Genomic DNA, 24,816 nt, shown 5'->3' on the forward strand with positions numbered 1-24,816 from the left:
TCCCTCCCTATCGCAGCTTCAGAGGGTGATGGAGAGGAACCCAGGGAACCAGACATCCCGGTCAGCCTCCCCTGCAGCTGTCTGTCAAATGCCCTGCAGTGAACAGTCGTGGACACCTGCACAGGGACACAAGGAAATCACTAACCCAGGAAAGGGGGCCTGTGAGAGCAGGAGGGCAATTGGAAAATTTTCTACTCTTTTTTTCAAATATGCTTGGTCACCTAAGGAAGAAATTAAATTTATTTCAAATAGACTCAAGGAAGAGAAGAAGGAGAGTGGCAGAATTAAGAGACAGGCTGGGCGGGGCAGAGCTGCACGTCCAGCTCTTCACTCTGAATCCAGAACATGGTGGCTAGGAGGGCACTCTCTGAACTGGTGCTTCTGGACAATGTTATTCGTGGCTCTCATTGACTATGCTTCTCTTTCCTCCAAGAGCAATCATAACTGCAAGTTGGAGATCTTCATCAATGTTACTGAACATGGGCTAGCCTCTGTGTGTGCTCTGATGTTCTTCTGTGAATTGTACCATCTCCTTGGTTGTTTTGTCCCAACTCTGGTAAATATTGGCTCTATTTCAAAATAAATGTCACTTTGAAAAGGGAAAGGAGAAATGGTATGAAAACAGATGGATTGAAGTTTTGGAGAAGCTTAGTATGTAAGCAATAAGTAAAACTGTTTGGCGAGCTCTTTCTTCTTCAATTTACGGTTAATAGACTTGTTTCTTAGCTTTTCCTCCAGGGAAGCTACTTCTGAAGCAATGTAATATAATTTGGGAGGCGGAAGGAGGAAAATTATATTTTTAATATCAAGAAGTTATGAAAGATTTTAAGAAGGAACCAGCACTTACAATTTGCTTTTTATTTATCAGGGAGCTAACGCTTTATAACCCAATGGTTTACAGGAATAAATATTAAACACCATTGTCTACCAATTGGGAATTAACTAAACTTTCTCATTTAACCTTTTTTTAAAGGAAGTAATTTGTTCATACTAGTGGAAGATTTGAATATTCATACTCTGATAGGAAGAATGACTACTCATACCCCGTGTCCTCAAGTCCATTCTCTACGTCTGCATCTTTATGCCTGTCCTGCCCCTAGGTTCTTCAGAACCTTTTTTTTTTTTTTTTAGATTCCATATATATGTGTTAGCATACGGTATTTGTTTTTCTCTTTCTGACTTACTTCACTCTGTATGACAGTCTCTAGGTCCATCCACCTCACTACAAATAACTCAATTTCGTTTCCTTTTATGGCTGAGTAATATTCCATTGTATATATGTGCCACATCTTCTTTATCCATTCATCTGTCGATGGACACTTAGGTTGCTTCCATGTCCTGGCTATTGTAAATAGAGCTGCAATGAACATTGTGGTACATGACTCTTTTTGAATTACGGTTTTCTCAGGGTATATGCCCAGTAGTGGGATTGCTGGGTCACATGGTAGTTCTATTTTTAGTTTTTTAAGGAACCTCCATACTGTTCTCCATAGTGGCTGTATCAATTTACCTTCCCACCAACAGTGCAAGAGGGTTCCCTTTTCTCCACACCCTCTCCAGCATTTATTGTTTGTAGACTTTGAAAAGATAAAATTTAATATTTGCTTGTCCTTTTAAAAGAAGCCCATATTTGCAAGAAAATTATAGAATAATTAAAAACAAGTTTTAGCTAGATCCTGCAAATTTTCATAATTAAGTAGATCAGATTTTGCAGAAATAAGTGATGGAAACTTTAAGAAGGAATAGCATGATGGGGTATTTTATATTAATCAATTATTTTTAAGGTGAAATCGTTAAACTCTCACTTTCTCTAGCTTAGGGAAATAATGTTTTGGGAGAAATGATCTCTAATACTATTTCATGGAACATAAATGCCAGGAAGAACTTGGTGAAATTATAGTTAGTCTTCTTGGGACACAGAAAGGTCTTCTGAAAGAACTGAAAAATAAAGTTTTTTTTTTCAGATTTTCCTAATAGAAAAGATAAGAGAAATGCAAAATCCTGAAGAGACAGAAAGCTTCAGGGCTACAAGATGTAACAATAAACCAATTAAAGGCAAAAAGTTTTTTATATGTAAAGAAAGAATGTATCAGTCAGAGGGAGCTTGTTCAGCCATGAAAATATTGAAAAAAAATATGGCTTTCTGAGGCATTATTTAGGAAAAACACACTCCAATTTGTCCAGTCTTGCAGCAGCCTAATGGGACTTAGAGGCATTAGGCTGTTTCAATGACATTGTCCACTGCTTTTGATGGTCAACTCCATCGACTGTGTCTAGCGTTTGCTCATCATTGTAGCCTCATGCCTACCAGAGGGCCTAACACGTAGTAAAAAGAATAGATGTTGAGAGAATAAAACTTGCAGTCAATATAAGTAACTAACTCCTCTTCTTTGGATTCCACACCACCAAGTGACTTTCTGATGAAAGTGTGGCTTTTTAGTGGCTAGCCTAGAGCGAATGAGAGCGCTGGTAAAAGATTAGGCTGATGGAACATCCATGAACGTGCACCCGCTCAGATCTCTAACTGCAGGAGCGTCACTGATCGATGTCAATTGCCCAGCTGCTGTGCCCTGAAATCTGTCAGTGTTTGCCTTCCTGCAGAGGCCTCACCTCGCACAGAGGCTCCCAGCCAGCAACTGAGCTCAGTGGCAGTGAAAAGACAAGCCTGTTCCTGGGAAATGGGGGACTCCTTTGAAGGATGACTTGGGCTGGAGAAGCCTCCAGTGGTCTTGCCGAACTCCCCTGGAGTCTAAGACATTTCAATCCTTCCTTCCTCCCTCCCTTCCTTCCTTCCTGCCTGCCTTCCCTTGGGGTCAGACCTGCATCATGGTTTCATGGTTCCCAGCTCCTCTGGTTCCCACCCATCTTTCCTCTCGGGGGTTTCCCTTAATTAAATATTGTGCATGGATCTAATTCCATCTCAGTGAATGCTTCTCATAGGATCCCAAGTGAGTCAGCAACCTCTCCTCTGTGTAAATAGACACGTGTTCTTAAGCTGCCTTTCATCTCTGGCTTATGGAATATGGTGAAGGGAGAGGAACCCAGCTGTGGCATCCTGCAACCTGGAACTTACATCACCTTTCACAGTCTCTTACTAGTTGTATGACTTGGGACAAGTTACTCTTGCCCTTAAGGATATCAGCTTCTCGATTTGTAAAATGGGATAGGAACTCCTACCTCACTAGATTATTGGGACAATTGCATTAAACAGCATGCATATTAAAGAAGCACAGCATTATGATGAGCTTTTAGTTGGTACTAAGCCAAGAGCTAATTTTCTCCTGATGGTCTTGCAGCTTGAAGGTCAAGTTTCTTACCAGGTAAGGACAAAGGCCAGGCCCTAGAGCCTGTGGATGCCTTCCTTGAGGATACCTCCTTCAGGGATGCCTTTTTTGGGGATTCCAACTTGGGGTCAGCTAGCAAATACCCTGATCATGCTTTACTACTTCTTCTTTTTTTTTTTTTTTTTAACATTTCATCAAGGACATCTAGTCCAAACCACTCCTTTATAGCCATGGAATTTGACACCAAGATAATGTAGCCTAGTTTCCCTCAGGACAATTGGCAAGACTATTAAAGCTCAAATGCAGATCTCCTAATTTCAAATCAAAGGTCATATACATTCGATAACTAGAATTTAAGATGAATAGATTTTCTAAGATCCCTCTTTGGTTGTTAAATTAACTTATTGATTTCATCAAAGTACAAGAATTTACTATGTCAATAGTTCAGTACATAAACCCCAATTCAAGAACAAATTCATTAATTGGCTTTTTATAATTCTTATGTTGCTATATAATTTCTTGAAGTTCCATTGGTGACCACCTCTCCTTGAAGGTAAGAAAAGGAAAGTGTCAGCCTGTTACATATTTTTACGATTACTTCCACTTGGAAATAGAGACAGAAAGTTAACATTAGCTTTTTTTTTTTTTTGGCTAGGGAATAAGTATGATTTTGACTTTGTTATACAATAAATTAAAATAGGCTTCATAATGGTCAACAAGACCTTGCTAGAAGAATGTTTTCATTTATTAAAAATTGTTTCCCAAAGTGAGAACAAACAGTGAAAGCCAACTATTGGAGTATTATTATGAGCTGAATTTTGTCCCTCCCAAGCTCAGATGTTAGGTCCTAACCCCCTGTACCTCAGAATGTTACTGTATTTAAAAACTGTCTTCAAAGAGGTAATTAAGATAAAATGAGGTCTTTAGCCTGGGCCTTAATCCAATATGAATGGTGTCCTTAGAGGAAGAGGAGATCAGGACACAGACGCACAGAGGGGAGACCAAGTGAGGACATGGCCAGTAGGTGCCCACCTGCAAGCTGAGGACAGAAGCCTCGGAGAACCAGCCCTGCCAACATCCTAATCTTAGACTTCTAAGCTCTAGAACTGCGAGACAATACATTTCTGTGGTTTAAGCCACCCCATCTGTGGTGCCTTGTTACGACAGCCCAAGCAAAGTGATAAGGGTACAAACCACCACACCGCCTTCTGATTAGGTAAGAGGAAGTGAGTTAGAGGCATTGGGGGGCACCATGGAAACTGGAGCCCCCGTCACTGATGGAGCTGCAGAGATGGGCAGCCCAACCATCCTCTCTGATGGACTCCTAAGACCCCCTACTCATTCTGCCCCCCTGAATTCTGTCCCCTTCCTTCAAAGAGGACCTTTATTATTGAGTCATGACTCAAGAAAACCATCCACTTTGCCTCCATATAGATACACTGACCAGGAAGTGGAGAGCCGCTCAGGTGGGGAGCACCCCCTGCTTTAGGAGCAGGTGTGGGGAGACGGAGTGTGGGTGGGGTGAGTGGTGTCGTGTCTGTGCATAGCATCTGCGTAGACTAAGTCCTCCCCTTTTCAGGGCCTGGGTAAGCGTACTCAATTCAGCGGCAACACAAGACTGGGATAAATCCAGAGCTCATTCTACAAGACTTAAAAATACTTTAAAAGACAGATTCTTTTTTATTAGATGCATAATGTTGGCAACCAACTGAACTTAACATAAAAATAATAATAATTCTCCTTTCCTGCATCTAACGCAAGAGTAAACCAGATAAAATAAATTTCCTAGGAGCTTTCTAGGGAGAGTGTGATTATCACTAGTATGACTTTGTGATGGGGTTTTCTCAAGGTCACTCTACAATTAGTGGCACCACGGGACCAAGCGCTCATCCGTTATATGGGTTAAAATGACTAATTGAGGGTCTGAGTTTAATTATACTCATAAGCAAAGGCACAGTGCAGCCCTTTTGACGGCCTTAATAACGTTCTCTGTACACAAAGAGAGATGGAAAAAATTAGGGTTGTATATTGTCGTCCTTCAGGACAAGATGCTGAAGTGGGAACAGAATAATAAAAATAAAGAAATGACTGGGTGGCACCAGGAAATGAGCTGTGGATGTTAGTTAGCAATGCCAGCCTTATGCAAATTATTTCCGCTGGAGATAAAGTCCTACGTGCTCACGACGAAATGTAACACAGCCAGACAGTAATGCCGATCCGATCCGAGTTGCCATTTTGCGCTGGCAGATTTTTAAAAAGTGAAAAAGGATCGGAGGCTTTACCCACAGTTCACACTGAAAATGATAATAATGGCCAGGAAGGGATCTTTAGGATATTGATTTATGATATTTTATCATTAAAAAAATATATTTATTTATTTATTTTTGTCTGCGTTGGGTCTTCGTTGCTGCGGGCGGGCTTTCTCTAGTTGCGGTGAGCAGGGGCTACTCTTTGTTGCGGTGCACGGGCTTCTATTGTGGTGGCTTCTCTTGTTGCGGAGCACGGGCTCTAGGCGCGCAGGCTTCAGTAGTTGTGGCACGTGGGCTCAGTAGCTGTGGCTCATGGGCTCTAGAGCGCAGGCTCAGTAGTTGTGGCGCACGGGCTTAGTTGCTCCGTGGCACGTGGGATCTTCCCGGACCAGGGCTCGAACACGTGTCCCCTGCATTGGCAGGTGGATTCTTAACTACTGCACCACCAGGGAAGTCCCTGATTTGTGATATTTTAAATGGAAAAACAGTCACGTTTCACACTAAATCCAGAGAGCATTCTATTCATTCTGTACACACTGCTGGAGCCGACTTCCTTAAATGAGACTTAAGTTATGTCACGTGCTCTGCATGAGACCCGAGAATGACTGCTGGCTGTCCATGGTACCCAACAAGTTCACAGCCAACAAGTCCTCCTAACTTTCAGAAGCAAGTTCAAAGTCAGGAGGGAAAGGGAGGCTGGCTCATAAATGGGCAGAAAACATAAGCCTCGGATCCACACGTGGGGAGATGCTTCTTTCACAGCCACCCATCAGAGAGGTTGGATTTGAACTTCTTTGGCGGAGGCAGCCTCACCTGGGCTTGCAGAGCCAGTCCTGCCGCAGGGGGTGAGCCGCCTTGAACGTGAGCTATGGAGGGGAATGGCCTTGGCTTAGGGAAAAACGGCTTTCTATCTGGATCTGTTTGTATGTGTTCAGGGTGTGGGCACTGTTTGGGGATAGGCAGCTTCTCTGAGTTATTCACCCCTTTATTTTCTGGTGCTGTGTCCTCGGGTGGCTGCTCTGCCTGGCAGACTCCACTGGGTTCCTTACTAGGGTGACCTTATCAGGCTCCCGGAGCTGCCGGAACAAAGTGCCACGGTCTGGTGGCTTAAACGACAGAATGTTATTCTTGCATAGTTCTGGAGATTAGAAGTCCAAAATCAAGGTGTCAGCAGGGCTGTGATCTCTCTGAAGGCTCTGGAGAAGAACCCTTTGCCTCCTCCTAGCTTCCCGTGGTTGCCGGCAGCCCTTGTCATTCCTTGGCTTACCGCTGCATCGCTCCAGTCTCCACCTCTGTCTTCACACGGATTTCCTCTCTGTGTGTCTCTGTGTGTATGTCCTCTTCTTATAAAGATACCACGCTTTAGGGCTTCCCTGGTGGCACAGTGGTTAAGAATCCGCCTGCCAATGCACGGGACACGGGTTCGAGCCCTGGTCTGGGAAGATCCCACATGCTGCGGAGCAACTAAGCCCGTGCACCACAACTACTGAGCCTGCGCTCTACAGCCCACGAGCCACAACTACTGAGCCTGTGGGCCACAACTACTGAGCCTGCGAGCCACAACTACTGAGCTTGTGTGCCTAGAGCCCGTGCTCCACAACAAGAGAAGCCACCGCAATGAGAAGCCCGTGCACCACAATGAAGAGTAGCCCCCGCTTGCCACAACTAGAGAAAGCCTGCACGCTGCAACCAAGACCCAACACAGCCAGAAATAAATAAATAAATAAATAAATAAATAAATAAATAAATTTATTTAAAAAAAATAAATAAAGATACCACACCTTAGATTTAGGGCCTACCCTAATTCAGTGTGACCTCATTTTTTAAAAAATAATTTTATTGTATAGTTGATTTACAATGTTGTGTTAATTTCTGCTGTATAGCTAAGTGATTCAATTGTACACATACACATTCTTTTTCATATTATTTTCCATTATGGTTTATCACAATCTATTGAATATAGTTCCCTGTGCTCTACAGTAGACCCTGTTGTTTATCCATCCTATATATAATAGTTTGCATCTGCTAATCCCAAACTCCCAATCCATCCCTCCCCCACACCCCCTCCGCCTTGGCAACCACAAGTCTGTTCTCTATGTCTGTGAGTCTGTTTCTCTTTCGTAGATATGTTGGTTTGTGTCATATTTTAGATTGCACATATGAGTTATATGGTATTTGCAGTATGACCTTACCTTAACTTAACTAATTATATCTGCAAAGACCCTATTTCCAAACAGAGTCACATTCTGAGGTTCCTCGTTGACACAGGTTTGGGGGGACACTTATCCAACCTACTGCAGTGACCTCAGCCAAAATGAGCTTGTCCATAGGCTGAGTCAGTGTGACCTTCACTAGTGAGCCTTCAGTGTGCTGTTGGTCAACACACATTTTGGCTGAAGGTGATAATTATTCCAGCCAAAGGTTATTGGAAGGCAGTTGATTACACACTGTGCAGTGAAACAATCACAGGTACACAACTGAATCGATTTCAAGGTCTAAATCACCTGATTAAGGCCACAGAAAAGTGGTTTCCCTGGAGGCATCCTTAAGCATAAAAAAGAAAAAACTAGCACAATAACTTCATGCATAATTAAGTCCTAGGTTGATCTATCATTTTCCCAAATTTATTTTAGGACATATTTATAATTTTTTATTAAAAATTAAAGCTTTAATTGAGCAGAATTGGAACAAAAGACAAAATTAGAAAAGGGGGACAAATGAGGCATGTGTACTGGGGACAGGGTGGGAGAGGGTGGGGCTGGTAGGAAGTGTGCAGAGACAAGGCCCACCCCTTGCCCAGCACCCCCAGCTCCAACTGCCGCCAGCCCCACGTGCCACCACCTCCCAGAATCCTATAATCTAGCTGCCATCATTCTTACCAACTTGTTCCTCCAACAAAATTTAAGAGATCTGCTTTTCCATTTCTATCCTCTTTTCTCGGTGATGGATAGATATTTCAGGAACAAATAGGTCAGCTTTTGAAAAATTTCATTTCCTACCCCAAAATGAATTTTAAATGGAAAAGGACTAAGGGCTTTACCTTTTCATTTTATATTTTATATGTGCTTAAATTTTTGCTATGTCAATGTGACATGCCATCTTCCTATGAAGATTCACCATGCCTTTTTAGAAAAGGCAAAGCCCATAAAAGGAAATGAAATTGAGTTATTTGTAGTGAGGTTGATGGACCTAGAGTCTGTCATACAGAGTGAAGTAAGTCAGAAGGAGAAAAACAAATACCGTATGCTAACACATATATATGAAATCTAGATGGACCTAGAGTCTGTCATACAGAGTGAAGTAAGTCAGAAGGAGAAAAACAAATACCATATGGTAACACATATATATGAAATCTAGATGGACCTAGAGTCTGTCATACAGAGTGAACTAAGTCAGAAGGAGAAAAATAAATACCGTATGCTAACACATATATATGAAATCTAAAAAAAAAAAAAAAAAAAAAAAAATGGTTCTGAAGAACCTAGGGGCAGGACAGGAATAAAGACGCAGATGTACAGAATGGACTAGATAGCTAGTGGGAAGCAGCTGCATAGCACAGGGAGATCAGCTCGGTGCTTTGTGTCCACCTAGAGGGGTGGGATAGGGAGGGTGGGAGGGAGACGCAAGAGGAAAGAGACATGGGGATATATGTATACGTATAGCTGATTCACTTTGTTATAAAGCAGAAACTAACACACCATTGTAAAGCAATTATACTCCAATAAAGATGTTAAAAAAAAAGAAAGAAAAGGCAAAGCCAAGAGGCTCTTCTCTTTAGAATGTTCCCAGTTAGTATGTCCTGTTCTTGAGGCTGGTGGGGTGGGCACCACCATCGATATTGGTACAACACGTACTGCCGAAGAGAAGGCTTGAGAAACTGGACAGTCTTTTAAGGCATTTTAATTTGTCTAAAGATTGGACAATGTTAGTGCTCTAGATTTTAGCTTACTAAGGCATAGACCTTTTTTCCAACTTAAATTTCACTCTGATAAGCTTTTGAATATTTAAGAGTGGTACAATTTGCATTTATAATCTTTTTTTTCTTTCTGAAAAATAAAGAGGTATACTCCTTCAGAATAGTAATTGCTTACATTCCTAACCTCAGCTTCCCACCTTGAAATGACATAAACAAGTTTGAATCCTGCTAGGAACAAAAATTGAGAATAATGTTCTCCGATAATGATCTGATCAATTTACTTTTACCTACTATATGCTCCTACTGGAGTTATAAGCTACACTAGGTTAGGAAATACTATCCTTTGAAAAGAGTTTTATTTTCTTTTACATTTCATTTTCTTTATATATTCTTGAAACTGTAGCTATAGAAACAAGTCAAAAATATTAACTCATTTTAAGTCATCAGTAAAAGGATGGAGGAATCTAAGACTGGAAAAATAATGTCAACTCTACTATCTAGAACATGCCTTAAAACGTAGTCTTAAAAAAAAAAGACACTCATCATTCTAATTGTCAAAATTAAGATTTAGGATGGAGGTGGAGAGAAGGGACTTAGATGGGGCTTTGTGACTAACTCTGTCTGGGTCCCCTGCCATCCATACTTTGGATCGTAGAGGAGGAGAAGGGAAAGTAAGAAATAAGGGGGAGGGAGAAGACAGATGACAATTAAAGGCAAAAGGGATGTTGGCTGAGTGGATGTCACTTGGTAAATGTTGAGAAGCAAATCAAAAGAACCGGCACAAAGAAGAGTGCTGTCCATTCATTGATCGTGTGTTTGTTTGTGTTGCTCTAGCACAGATCGGCAATCTCATCTCACATAACATTATATTTCCCCTTAGTGTGGTATAGTGGGGATGGTGTGGATCAGGAGTCAGGATGTGGGTGAAAATACTGGCTTCACGACTTACTACACATGAGCTTTTGAACTTATAATGAATACGAGAATGAATGATGTATTCAAAGCAGAACTTCCTGGTCCTTGGAAGTCAGGAATTTTATGAATAAAAATACTCATTTTAATTTTACATAAAAATCGTGTCTCTATGGACAGTGTGTAAAATGATTTAATGAATATCTACTATGTTGCCAGGTCATAACTTGCAATGAATGAATGAACAAACTGCCCCCCCCCATACACTCACACAAAACACAGACACACAGACACACACACACACAGCTCCCGTCTTCAATTTCTCTGCAATTCTTGAGAAATGAGACTTCCTATTCCAACTCAATATCAGGGATAACATCACCTGAGGGCAGATACTGAATCCAACTTAACTGACATCTCACATATTAAATATATTAAATAGTGACCTCATGCTATCTTGCTACTTGTACTTTTTTTTATACAAAGTATTGTTTGACAATGAATGGTAATGAGAAAAATACAATCTCAAAACAAATTTATAAAATGTATGATTATGTCAAGGACTGTATTATATCTAACTCCCAACAAAGGCTTTGGAGAATTTCTATAACTGAAGTATATAAAAGGAAATAATTTAAAAGAATTTTAGACAACAGAATGGTCCTTGACAATAATGCCTTAGTTTTCAAGATGGTTCCCTAATAAAGAAGATCTAAAAAAGGAAGAGAAGTTCAGTAGTAAGAAATATTTTGTACACAGTTTATTTTCTTACAGTTACTAATTTTCTTTGCCTTGACCCAGTGGAATACCCATAAATCACAGCAAGGGAACTGAATTGTTTGCCGGTTGTGACAACTCACTTGGTTTATACCAAAGTAGTCACATTTCGCTTCCAGAGTTTTTAAAGAATTCCTTAAACACACACACACACACACACACACACACACACACACACACGGCACACTTTGTAGAACAAATGTGAGTTATTGTTTTCTTTTACCAGATAAACAAGGTCCTAAATCACGTGCTTATGTTTTAGCCTGATTTCATGGAATATGATAGTGATGGTTATGACACACTGGAAAAGACTTATAACACGGAACTGAGGCATTTTTATACAATTTAGGTAACTTTCAAGAGTAAAGAGTGTTCAGTTGGGGATTAAGGATAAAGGAGCAGCACCTACTCAGGGAAGGTTTTTCTGTGGCAATGGGAGAAGTACAAGAGAGCAAATCCAACTCCAAGAAAATATTGAAGCCTCTCCTGTGTCGTGTTTGGCAAGTTCCCAAATAGAGGCAATTTTTGGACTCAGAGCCCACTGCCTGAAATCCTGGCTGAGTCCCTAGGAGGAAAAAGACCCTGTAACATATCTATGTGGCTGACAGGGTCTTCGTGCTCAGGCCTGGCATCAGGACTGAGCCTCTGAGGTGGAAGAGCCAAGTTCAGGACATTGGACCACCAGAGACCTCCTGGCACCATGAAATATCAGTCGGTGAGAGCTCTCCCAGAGATCTCCGTCTCAACATTAAGATCCAGCTCCACCCAATGGCCAGCAAGCCCCAGTGCTGGACGTCCCATGTCAAACAATTAGGAAGATAGGAACACAACCCCACCTATTAGCAGAGAGGCTGTCTAAAATCATACTAAGTTCACAGACACCCCAAAACACACCACCAGACGTGGCCCTGCCCACCAGAAAGACAAGATCCAGCAGAACACAGGCACCAGTCCCCTCCACCAGGAAGCCTGCACAAGCCACTGAATGAACCTCACCCACTGAAGGCAGACACCAAAAACAATGGGAACTATGAACCTGCAGCCTGCGAAAAGGAGATCCCAAACAAAGTAAGGTAAACAAAATGAGAAGACAGAGAAATATGCAACAGATGAAGAAGCAAGGTAAAAACCCACCAGACCAAACAAAGGAAGAGGAAATAGGCAGTCTACCTGAAAAAAAATTCAGTGTAATGATAGTAAGATGATCCAAAATCTTGGAAATAGAATGGAGAAAATACAAGAAACGTTTAACAAGGACCTAGAAGAGCTGAAGAGCAAACAAACAATGATGAACAACACAATAAATGAAATTAAAAATTCTCTAGAAGGAATCAATAGCAGAGTAACTGAGGCAGAAAACGGATAAGTGACCTGGAAGATAAAATAGAGGAAATAACTACAGCAGAGCAAAATAAAGAAAAAAGAATGAAAAGAATTGAGGACAGTCTCAGAGACGTCTGGGACAACATTAAATGCACCAACATTCGAATTATAGGGGTCCCAGAAGAAGAAGAGAAAAAGAAAGGGTCTGAGAAAATATTTGAAGCGATTATACTTGAAAACTTCCCTAACATGGGAAAGGAAATAGTTAATCAAGTCCAGGAAGCACAGAGAGTCCCATACAGGATAAATCCAAGGAGAAACACACCAGGACACATATTAATCAAACGATCAAAGTTAAATACAAAGAAAAAATCTTAAAAGCAGCAAGGGAAAAGGAACAAATAACATACAAGGGAATCCCCATAAGGTTAACAGCTGATCTTTCAGCAGAAACTCTACAAGCCAGAAGGGAGTGGCAGGACATATTTAAAGTGATGAAAGGGAAAAACCTACAACCAAGATTACTCTACCCAGCAAGGATCCCATTCAGATTCGACAGAGAAATTAAAAGCTTTACAGACAAGCAAAAGTTAAGAGAATTCCGCACCCCCAAACCAGCTTTACAACAAATGCTAAAGGAACTTCTCTAGGCAGGAGACACAAGAGAAGGAAAAGACCTAAAAAACAAACCCAAAAGAATTAAGAAAAAGGTGATAGGAACATATATATTGATAATTACATTAAATGTAAATGGATTAAACACTCCAACCAAAAGATACAGAGTGGCTGAATGGATACAAAAACAAGACCTGTATATATGCTGTCTACAATAGACCCACTTCAGACCTCGGGACACATACTGACTGAAAGTGGGGGGATGGAAAAAAATATTCCAGGCAAATGGAAATCAAAAGAAAGCTGGAGTAGCAATAGTCATATCAGACAAGATAGACTTTAAAATAAAGACTATTACAAGAGACAAAGAAAGACACTACATAATGATCAAGGGTACAATCCAAGAAAAAGATATAACAATTGTAAATATTTATGCACCCAACATAGAAGCACCTCAATACATAAGGCAAATGCTAACAGCCATAAAAGGGGAAATAGACAGTAACACAATCATAGTAGGGGACTTTTAACACCCCACTTTCACCAATGGACAGATCATCCAAAATGAAAATAGATAAGGAAACACAAGCTTTAAATGACACATTAAACAAGATGGACTTATTTGATACTTATAGGACATTCGATCCAAAAACAACCGAATACACTTCTCAAGTGCTCATGGAACACTCTCCAGGACAGACCATATCTTGGGTCACGGATCAAGCCTTGGTAAATTTAAGAAAATTGAAATCATATCAAGTAACTTTTCTGACCACAACGGTATGAGACTACATAACAATTACAGGAAAAAACTGTAAAAAATACAAACACATGGAGGCTAAACAATACACTACTAAATAACGAAGAGATTACTGAGGAAATCAAAAAATACCTAGAAAGAAATAACAGGGAAAACATGATGACCCAAAACCTCTGGGACACAGCAAAAGCAGTTCTAAGAGGCAAGTTTATAGCAATACAATCCTACCTCAAGAAACAAGAAAAATCTCAAATAAACAACCTAGCCTTACACCTAAAGCAATCAGAGAAAGAAGAACAAAAAACGCCCAAAGATGGCAGAAGGAAAGAAATCATAAAGAACAGATCAGAAATAAATGAAAAAGAAATGAAAGAAACAATAACAAAGATCAATAAAACTAAAAGCTGGTTCTTTGAGAAGATAAACAAAATTGATAAACCATTAGCCAGACTCATCAAGAAAAAAAGGGAGAAGACTCAAATCAACAGAATTAGAAATGAAAAAGGAGAAGTAACAACTGACACTGCAGAAATACAAAGGATCATGAGAGATTACTACAAGCAACTATATGCCAACAAAATGGACAACCTGGAAGAAATGGACAAATTCTTAGAAAAGCACAACCTTCCGAGACTGAACCAGGAAGAAATAGAAAATATAAACAGACCAATCACAAGCAATGAAACTGAAACTGTGATTAAAAATCTTCCAACAAACAAAAGCCCAGGACCAGATGGCTTCACAGGCAAATTCTATCAAACATTTAGAGAAGACCTAACACCTATCCTTCTCAAATGCTTCCCAAATATAGCAGAGGGAGGAACATTCCCAAACTCATTCTAAGAGGCCACCATCACCCTGATACCAAAACCAGACAAAGATGTTACAAAAAAAGAAAACTACAGGCCAATATCACTGATGAACATAGATGCAAAAATCTGCAACAGAATGCTAGCAAATAGAATCCAGCAGCACATTAAAAGGATCATACATCATGATCAAGTGGGGTTTGCCCCAGGAATGCAAGGATTCTTTAACATATGCAAATCAATCAATGTGATACACCATATTAAGGAACTGAAGGATAAAAACCATACAATCCTCTCAATAGATGCAGAAAACGCTTTCCACAAAATTCAACACCCATTTATGATAAAAACCCTCCAGAAAGCAGGCATAGAGGGAACCTACCTCAACATAATAAAGGCCATATATGACAAACCCACAGCCAACATCATTCTCAGTGGTGAAACTGAAACCATTTCCTCTAAGATCAGGAACAAGACAAGGTTGCCCACTCTCGCTGCTATTATTCAACATAGTTTTGGAAGGTTTAGCCAGAGTTATCAGAGAAGAAAAAGAAATAAAAGGAATCCAAATCAGAAAAGAAGAAGTAAAACTGTCACTGTCTGCAGATGACATGATACTATACATGGAGAATCCTAAAGATGCTACCAGAAAACTACTAGGACTAATCAATGAATTTGGTAGAGTAGCAGGATACAAAATTAATGCACAGAAATCGCTTGCATTCCTATACACTAACGACGAAAAATCTGAAAGAGAAATCAAGGAAACACTCCCATTTACCATTGCAACAAAAAGAATAAAATACCTAGGAATAAACCTACCTAAGGAGACAAAAAACCTGTATGCAGAGCTATAAGACACTGATGAAAGAAATTAAAGATGATCCAAACAGATGGAGAGATATACCATATTCTTGGATTGGAAAAATCAACATTGTGAAAATGACTATACTACCCAAAGCAATCTACAGATTCAATGCAATCCCTATAAAACTACCAATGGCATTTTTCACAGAATTAGAACAAAAAATTTCACAATTTGTATGGAAACACAAAAGACTCCGAATAACCAAAGCAATCTTGAGAAAGAAAAACAGAGCTGGAGGAATCAGGTTCCCTGACTTCAGACTATACTACAAAGCTATAGTAATCAAGACGGTATGGTACTGGCACAAAAACAGAAATATAGGTCAGTGGAACAGGATAGAAAGCCCAGAGATAAACCCACACACATGTGGTCACCTTATCTTTGATAAAGGAGGCAAGAATATACAATGGAGAAAAGACAGCTTCTTCAATAAGTGGTGCTGGGAAAACTGGACAGCTACATGTAAAAGAATGAAACTAGAACACTACCTAACACTAAACACAAAAATAAACTCAAAATGGATTAAAGACCTAAATGTAAGGCCAGACACTATAAAACTCTTAGAGGAAAACACAGGCAAAACACACTATGACGTAAATCACAGCAAGATCCTTTTTGACCCACTTCCTAGAGAAATGGAAATAAATACGAAACTAAACAAATGGGACCTAATGAAACTGAAAAGCTTTTTCACGGCAAAGGAAGCCATAAACAAGATGAAAAGACAACCTTCAGAATGGGAGAAAATATTTGCAAATGAAGCAATGGACAAAGGATTAATCTCCAAAATATACAAGCAGCCCATCTAGCTCAATATAAAAAAAACAAATAACCCAATCCAAAAATGGGCAGAAGACCTAAATAGACATTTCTCTGAAGAAGATATACAGATTGCCAACAAACACATGAAAGGATGCTCAACATCACTAATCATTAGAGAAACGCAAATCAAAACTACAATGAGGTATCACCTCACACCAGTCAGAATGGCCATCATCAAAAAATCTACAAACAATAAATGTTGGAGAGGGTGTGGAGAAAAGGGAACCCTCTTGTACTGTTGGTGGGAATGTAAATTGATACAGCCACTATGGAGAACAGTATGGAGGTTCTCTGATAAACTAAAAATAGAACTACCATACGACCCAGCAATCCCACTACTTAGCATATACCCTGAGAAAACCATAATTCAAAAAGAGTCGTGTACCACAATGTTCATTGCAGCACTATTTACAATAGCCAGGACATGGAAGCAACCTAAGTGTCCATCGACAGATGAATGGATAAAGAAGTTGTGGCACATATATACAATGGAATATTGCTCAGCCATAAAAAGAAAGGAAATTGAACTATTTGTGGTTAGATGGATGGACCTAGAGTCTGTCATACAGACTGAAGTAAGTCAGAAAGAGAAAAACAAATACCGTACGCTAACACATATATATGGAATCTAAAAAAAAAAGTGGTTCTGTTGAACCTAGGGGCAGGACAGGAATAAAACTGCAGACAGAGAGAATGGACTTAAGGACATGGGGAGTGGGAAGGGTAAACTGAGACAAACTGAGAGAGTAGCATTGACATATACACACTACCAAATGTAAAATAGATAGCTAGTGGGAAGCAGCTGCATAGCACAGGGAGATCAGCTCGGTGTTTTGTGACCACCTAGAGGGGTGGGATAGGGAGGGTGGGAGGGAGACTCAAGAGGGAGGGGATATGGGGATATATGTATAGTTATAGATAATTCACTTTGTTATACAGTAGAAAGTAACAGAACATTTTAAGCAATTATACTCCAATAAAGATGTTAAAAAAAAAAAAAGAGTAAGAAGTTATGTAGACAATGGGAGGAAATGTATAAAAATGCTAACGATGGTTATCTCCGGGGGGTGAGGATTATGGGTGACTGTTAATTATTAGCTTATGCTTTCATGTATTTCTAGTAATCAGCAATAAACATGTATTGCTTATAAAAATTTGAAAGAAAACAATAAATGTCTTTAAAAGTAAAAAAAATATTTAAGCTATAAATTAATGGACCAGATCAAGGTATGCAAATATTACACAAACCCGCTATATCATCTTCTTGTACAAATTCACTGTATCATTTTTCATATAAAATATATATTTAATACATAGAAATGACTAGAAGAACAAGTGCTGTGAGTTTATTTTCTGCTTTAAGAAGCACCAAAGAACCAAATTCTTTCTAAATATTGTGATAGAAAAAAAATTGTTCCCTGCAAAGGTATAAGCCCAGATCTGATTTATAAATTGAGATGATCTGGTTATTAATTTACATTTTAAGGACTATATTTAAATCATTTCTGCAGTTCCAGGAAGACTTTTGCTTAGTCTACTGCATTATCCATAATTTAGCATAGTTATGTGTGTTTGAATTCCTTTTGTTTTTGGGGATTTGATTTGTTAAACCTCAGTTACATACAAATAACGGTATGTGCCATAAAACTTCTCTAACATTTGATAAGATATCGAAGCTACCATTTTAATAAGAATAGTATGACTAAACAGAAGAAAAAATTTCCAAGATAAAAAGCAGAACTACAACAGCTATGGAGATAGTTCTCATAGCTACAAATCAGTGATGGTTAAATTAATCGAATGGAACAAAATATTGATATTTACTGTTGTCTGCAGGAGGTACCTTAGAAATGAAGCCTGCAAGACAGCCCATAAATTCACAGCTCTGCTCTTAATGTCACCTCTCCCCTCCCTACCCGCTTCTACTCTGTCCTGTAAAATTGCTCCCAGACATAGCTGATCATTGTGTTCTCTTGGTCAAAGCTTCGCTATAGCTCTCTGTTCCTCACAGACTCAAGTCCATTCTTCTTAGCTCTGCTTTGAACGCCCTTTATCACCTGGAATGGAACAACTAAACAAGCTGCAGTCCCTAAATTCTGCTAGGTTTGTAGACTGCCTGCGGATCCTGGAGTTAGTTCTCCCATGTCAGCGTCAGCGTGTTCCTGCTGTTCCTTTTGGCCTCGAGCATCTCCCAAAGCGTTGATTGGTGATGCCCTTTCTCTGCTTGACCCCAGTCTCACCTGGTTCTTGAAACCTTGTGCGACCACACTCACTGAGTTAGCCACTCCCTCCCCAGGTTTTCCTTCTATACTATCCTAATCATAGCTTTATATTATACTAAGATATAATAGTAGGACTCATTGTATGGGTACCATTGTCTTCCACTGAAAGAGGAGTTTCTGAAGGGCAGAAGAGGTTGCCATGTCTATTTCAGCCTCCCTGGCCCTTCCCTGGCACACAGCAGGCACTTAGCAAATGCTCATGGACGAAACTGCTGAAAGGCAGGAACAGCATACACAGTAATTTCTTTATGGTAAATAAAGATCTAGGTTTTGTTGAAAAAATTAAGAATGTAACTACAACCTCACAGACTAATATCTAGAATCTTCCATCATGATATAAATATTTACGACTGTTTTGGTGTGTTTCCAACTTGGTTCTAAGTAAATGGTAATAGTAGAAATTTCTTGAAATCTTTCATCTGCTGAGTCTTTATTTGATAAGTTCATTTTGGCCCCTTCCCAAGGCTATTTTCTTCCTCTCTTAGCCCAACCTGTTCATTAATGTAGGCTGATTCATAAACACATTTAAATAAGAGAGAAAAAATTATATTTCTTTCTGTAAGAAGGGAAGCGTAACCGAGCAGGACACTGTGAGGTCTTCCCGGAATAAACTCCCACCCATGCTGTCCACTTGCCTTTTGTCTGTAGAAAAACTTTAGCCAAAGAATAAATTTAATCAGAGAAGTGAGAAAATGCAGAGAGAAAGGAAAACAGGCAAGCAAGACAAAATAATAATACTTTAGCCATTAAACAAAGTCAAGGACCTTTAGTTCTTCCCCAAGGACTACAGATGATATTCTGAGCCATGTCCTTTGAGCTGTTTTGCAGATACTGAAACGCCCACCAGGTGGGAGAAGTTAACTGTATGCTGCCCACAAAGCACATAGACCCCAGACTGGCTGGAACCAGAAGGTTGATAATGCTGACTCCCAGTTACCTCACCACCCACCAATCAGAAGAATGTCCACAAGCTGATCACGCCCTGCACCTTGAACACTATAAGACTCTCCTCACTACCCCCTCCTGGGTGGGACACACTGTCTTGAGGGCAGTAGCCCGCTGTGGTCCCCTTGGCCTGGCAAAGCAATAAAGCTATTTCTTTCTACCTCACCCAAAACTCTGTCTCTGAGTTTCTATTTGGCACCAGTGAACAAAGGCCAAGTTTTGGCAACAGAAGGAGTTTAATGAATTCAGAGGGAAGTGAAATATTCATCATATTTTGAAAGATCTTGCTTTGTCATTCACATGATAAACTCTGAAAAGTGGGAAAACTCTAAACCTGGTTTCAACTGGACTAAGAAAAACCGATTAGGCTACATGAAACACTTTCTAAATCAGATGTCCTCCTTTTAGCTTCCTGTGATGTGGTCAATCCTGGCGGGCAGCAGAAGCAGCACCGGTCAAGCCTCTGTGGATGTGAACTTGGCCAGATGACCTACAGAGGGGACCCGTGAACCGACACTCGTCTGGTTTCTTCATCTGACTTTTCATCAAATGAAGCTGAATGCTCATATACCAACCAGTATCCTTCGTCCTTACGTCAAACATCATGAATATATAATTATGTTACTATATTATTCAGAGAGAATTTTAACTGATGGAACTTAGCAGATCTTTCCGGACTATATGTCTACAATTGATTCTGAGGCACTTCCTTCCACAATTTTCATTAGGAGCAATGACACTCTTTACAAGTCAAGGATGCTAAGAAAGGAAAACTACTTGTAACAGCTGCATATAAGTGAAATAGAAAAATCAGGTAAGAAGGGTCAGAAGTGCTTATAGTTTTAACTTTGGAAGAGTTATATTTCTGCTGGGGGGGCAGGAGGTTTCTGAAGGATAATAGAATTTAAGAGGTTATAAAATGGACGTCTCAAAAGTGGGGTTTAGAGAACTGTAAATTTGACTTATGGAGGAGCCTACCCAGAGAAATCATGTCAAAAGATCATTATTTCGTGACCTTGAGGAAAAGCAAAATTGTCAGAGGGTTTCCTATTCCTGCCCATGAATGCACACTGATATTTGTGGAGGCCAACTCTCTTTATCTCCCTTTATGCATGCCCATTCACACAAACACACACACCCCTCTCAAGACTGCAGGCTGAGAGCACTGTTATAAATATTCATGAGGTCATTATTATTAATGTCACCAAGGCGATTCTGTTCCTTCTCCAGTAGAGACTGGTTCTTATACCTAGAAACTGATCAACTGTAAGAGAAATTGTAGATTTGAGGCAGCCAAGCTGAAGCAATTCTGTACATTTTACTTTTGAAATATAGATTATTTGACTAGGTATTTTAAATCACACCCATCCTATCATTAAGCTTAACCGGCAGAGATTTCCCACTTTGGTACAACGTACAACATCCTTGGAAACACGGTTTCTAGAGTCTGGAAGACGTATACCTTGATTATTGCATTCTTTTCTGAGAGCAAAAACTAAACAAAACATCTAAAACATCTCAAGAGATTTCCGGGTGATGAGTTTTGTAAGAAGGCATTGGTAGATAATTACAACACATTTGCTACTTTTATTATTTAAAAAAGACATTCCACACCACAGTCCTTATTAAAGAGCTATTTTCAAGAAATACAGGCTCTTGCAGTCACATTGAAAATTTTTAAAAAATAAAAATAGCTACTGGAGACAGTTAACTAGATCCCTATGTATTTGTCATAGACTCTTCTTCTAACCAATTGGTCTGCCTGGTTATTCAAGATGCATGATATATCACAACAAGGGAAATGACTGTTAACTATTGTTTTCAATCAAAGAAAACTATGTTTGGTTGGAATGAAAATGTTTATTTTTTTGCCTAAGACCTAAGAAAACACGTGAAATAAGTCAAATACTGGGGTAGGTAGAGGACAGTGGAAGATGCATATACCTCTTCAGTACCTCGTTAGAAATGATCTTCGCCAGCTTCTTGCACTCTGTGGCCGTATCAGTATTCCAAAACACACTGATCCTTAGCAAAACAGCAATTAAAGTTACAGAAACAAAAAGCACCTCTTGACAGAGGGAGGTAGCAACGACACGGGACTCACCTTAGGCAACCAGTGGCATTTCGCAGCACCTGTGAGGAATGCAGCTGTATTTTCCGATCGTCCTGAAGAGGTGAATTTTCCCAGCCCGAGTGGGGGATGATCACGGCATTGGTCAACACGGCCAGGGTGTCCTGTATGATCGGCATTTTGAGTGCATCGCAAGACGAAAGGTTCCAAAGGACTCCTGCAAGATACACACAAACAGAGCTTTTGGATGGCCACTGTTTTCCCCAGTTCAGAGCACAGGCAGGAGGGACAAAGATGGTGTATAAGCACGTGTGCTAGGGCGTTCCCTTCATTTTAGAGCATCTGTGTGAAGCCATTACAAAAGTGCTGTGAAAATCTGACAAGTAGGCAGAGGAACTGTAACATGATTATCTTTGTTCCATCGTGGAGAGTAACTGAGGTTGAGAGCGCTGATGGAATTGAGGATACCAACCAGGCCTCCTGTCACAATTAGTACAATGGACCCAAGTACCCAAATTCTAACCAAGACCAAAGAGCTGTGAAAGTTATCTGAAATGGACTAGTAAGGCATCTGAAATAGACTAGTGAGACATCTTTGTTTGATCCAGGACCTCAATATGCACCTGTGGTCTGTTTGATTCACTTAGTTTCCATATAGAACCAGCCATCATTGTGCAGGACCTTACGAGAATCTAGTATCAGGTCTGATGATAACAAGCTCAACACAAAATGTAAATTTACTGTCACCTGTGACCTTCTGAAAGCTCTTCTCTGAAAACAATGCTCACAGAGGACCTACAAATTGTTAACAAAGAGAGCAGGAGAAAGGGGAGGGTGTGTCAACAATAGGCAAAGAGACTTTAAAGTGGGATTAACTTTAGAAAAGGCCTTAAGAATTACAAATATGTTATAATATCATTTGAAGATGCTTTTAAAATAATTACTCTTTTTGTTGTTCAAAATTGTACACCTAAAGGTAAAAAAAAACTACGACAAAGAATAATATTCTCTTTTCGTATGAAAGAAAGACTGCATTTCCCTCAAGACTAACCTAAATAGACACCATCACTGCAGATACTGAGAATAAAATATCATAGTCGTCTTTAGAAACACAACTTCCACTTTACTTGTTTAATAAGCTTTCAATAGATTTTAAAATGAGGTTGTGTTTCATTTATCATGTTATGAATAAACAGAACTCACTTATTTCTGAAATTTGTTTTATTAGTTTCTTGCGTTGCATATGTTGAACTATCCAAAGGCATTAATAACACTAACCTGAAAGTTAATGATATTTGCTTGTTAATAACTAAAATAACAGTTTTAAATCAGTTCTATAAAATATGTGACTTTAGAGACAAACTGTTCCACTGGTCTTTCAAAAGAACATTTGCTGGGAATTTTATTTAGGTAAATGCAAAGGAAACAAAATGGTTTTGGTGCTGAGAATGTATGAATCAGTCCTTCGGTACAGGGGGTTGGACTGAGGGCGAATCCTGTCTGCCTGTTTTTGTAAATAAAGTTTTATTGGAACATGGCCCTGCCTGTTCATTTACATATTATCTATGGCTGCTTCTGTCCTACAAGGGAAAAGCTGAGATTTTGTGACAGAGACAGTATGGCTCACAAGCCTAAACAATTTACTGTCTGGCCTTTTACAGAAAAATCTTGTGCACCTCTGTGTTAGTATGTGGATCATTTTCTATACATTTCCGTGTGCATGTTTACATTGCCATTAGTACCCTAAATTGACTGTATAAAAAATGCTTATTGGTACACAGAAGTTGCTCAAAATATATTCTGACTTGGACAGATGTGAAATGCTAGGAGTATTATCATATGCATTTATTTTGAATTAAATAATATATGAAGCTTTTTTTTTATTCATCCCATTAGGAAACATTTTACTGAATTTTGGGTTATCAAAATAATCAAAATGAATACTTTCATTCACTTGTAGTCTCACAACAGTATTCTTTTTCCTAGTAAAATCATCAGTTTTCAGTTTAAAAAAAGCACATTTAGGACTTTTCTGGTGGCGCAGTGGTTAAGAATCCACCTGCCAATGCAGGGGACACGGGTTCGAGCCCTGGTCTGGGAAGATCCCACATGCCGTGGAGCAACTAAGCCCGTGCACCACAACTACTGAGCCCGTGCTCTAGAGCCCACAGGCCACAACTACTGAGTCTGTGCACCATAACTACTGAAGCCCGTGCGCCTAGAGCCCTTGCTCCGCAACAAGAGAAACCACCATGATGAGAAGCCCATGTATCGCAACAAAGAGCAGCCACTGCTGGCTGCCGGCGTGCAACAACAAAGACCCAAGGCAGCCAAAAAAAAAAAAAAAAAAAAAAAGCTTTGTTAGAAAAAAAAGCACATTTAAATGAAATTACTATTTACACCATATATGAGGATAACTTTTAAAAATATCACATTAAAGGGTTTGTGTCTGTTTTTCTTTTTTTAACTAAGGTATAGTTGACTTACAATATTTGCATTAGTTTCAGGTGTACATCAAAGTGATTCACTTACATATATATATTTTTTCTGATTCTTTTCCATTATAGGTTATTCTGTTTTTCTAAGTACACAACACACCTATGCAGACACAAAACGATTTTTTTTCATTCCTAAATCCTGATTTGAAAATGCCAATACATGAAAATTGAGGCTTGTAAATGTTTTAAAATATGGGTGGCATATTTTGCTATAAAATACATTTCCTCTACAGACTAAATAGTAAAAGACTTTTGCATTTTTCCATGCAATGAATTTAAAAGAATCTAAAGGCGTTCTATGATAATAAAGCAATTTTTACTGTTTCCTAACGAACAGAAAAGAGGTAGGAAAGGAAGGGGGGAAATCAAGAAAAGGTAAAGGCCTAATCTAATATCTGACGAGAAGTGAAAAGGATGGGAAAGAAGATGGCATTTCAGGTAACTCTTTATCGGGCTGTTCTCTGCACTACCTTTCTCATTAATTCATTAATTAGTGTAACCTAATTCCGAATCAGGCATGGAGAGAAGTTTCCTATTCACATTCCCTCTGCCTTTCCAGACAGCTCCATCTGTGTTTCACATTCCAATGAACTTACCACAGTGCTTGACCCAAATCTCTGAACTTTCTATCCCAGTTTCTATCTGCAGCCCACGTGTGCTTCCTGGACTTACAAGAACCGCAGCG

At 39.5% G+C, this 24,816-nt stretch overlaps 1 protein-coding gene across 5 annotated transcripts in view; it reads right to left on the minus strand.

Moving 5' to 3' along the window:
* Positions 1-24,816, minus strand: part of CTNND2 (catenin delta 2) — a 938,382-nt gene that overhangs the window by 169,455 nt on the left and 744,111 nt on the right. For all 5 annotated transcript variants that reach the window (XM_059916116.1, XM_059916114.1, XM_059916118.1 and 2 more), the window contains one exon: positions 21,667-21,850. In XM_059916116.1, the coding sequence (XP_059772099.1) occupies positions 21,667-21,850 (184 nt within the window). The remainder of the gene's footprint in view (positions 1-21,666; positions 21,851-24,816) is intronic.

This window comes from Balaenoptera ricei, chromosome 3, assembly GCF_028023285.1.
Source record: "Balaenoptera ricei isolate mBalRic1 chromosome 3, mBalRic1.hap2, whole genome shotgun sequence".
NCBI lineage: Eukaryota > Metazoa > Chordata > Mammalia > Artiodactyla > Balaenopteridae > Balaenoptera > Balaenoptera ricei.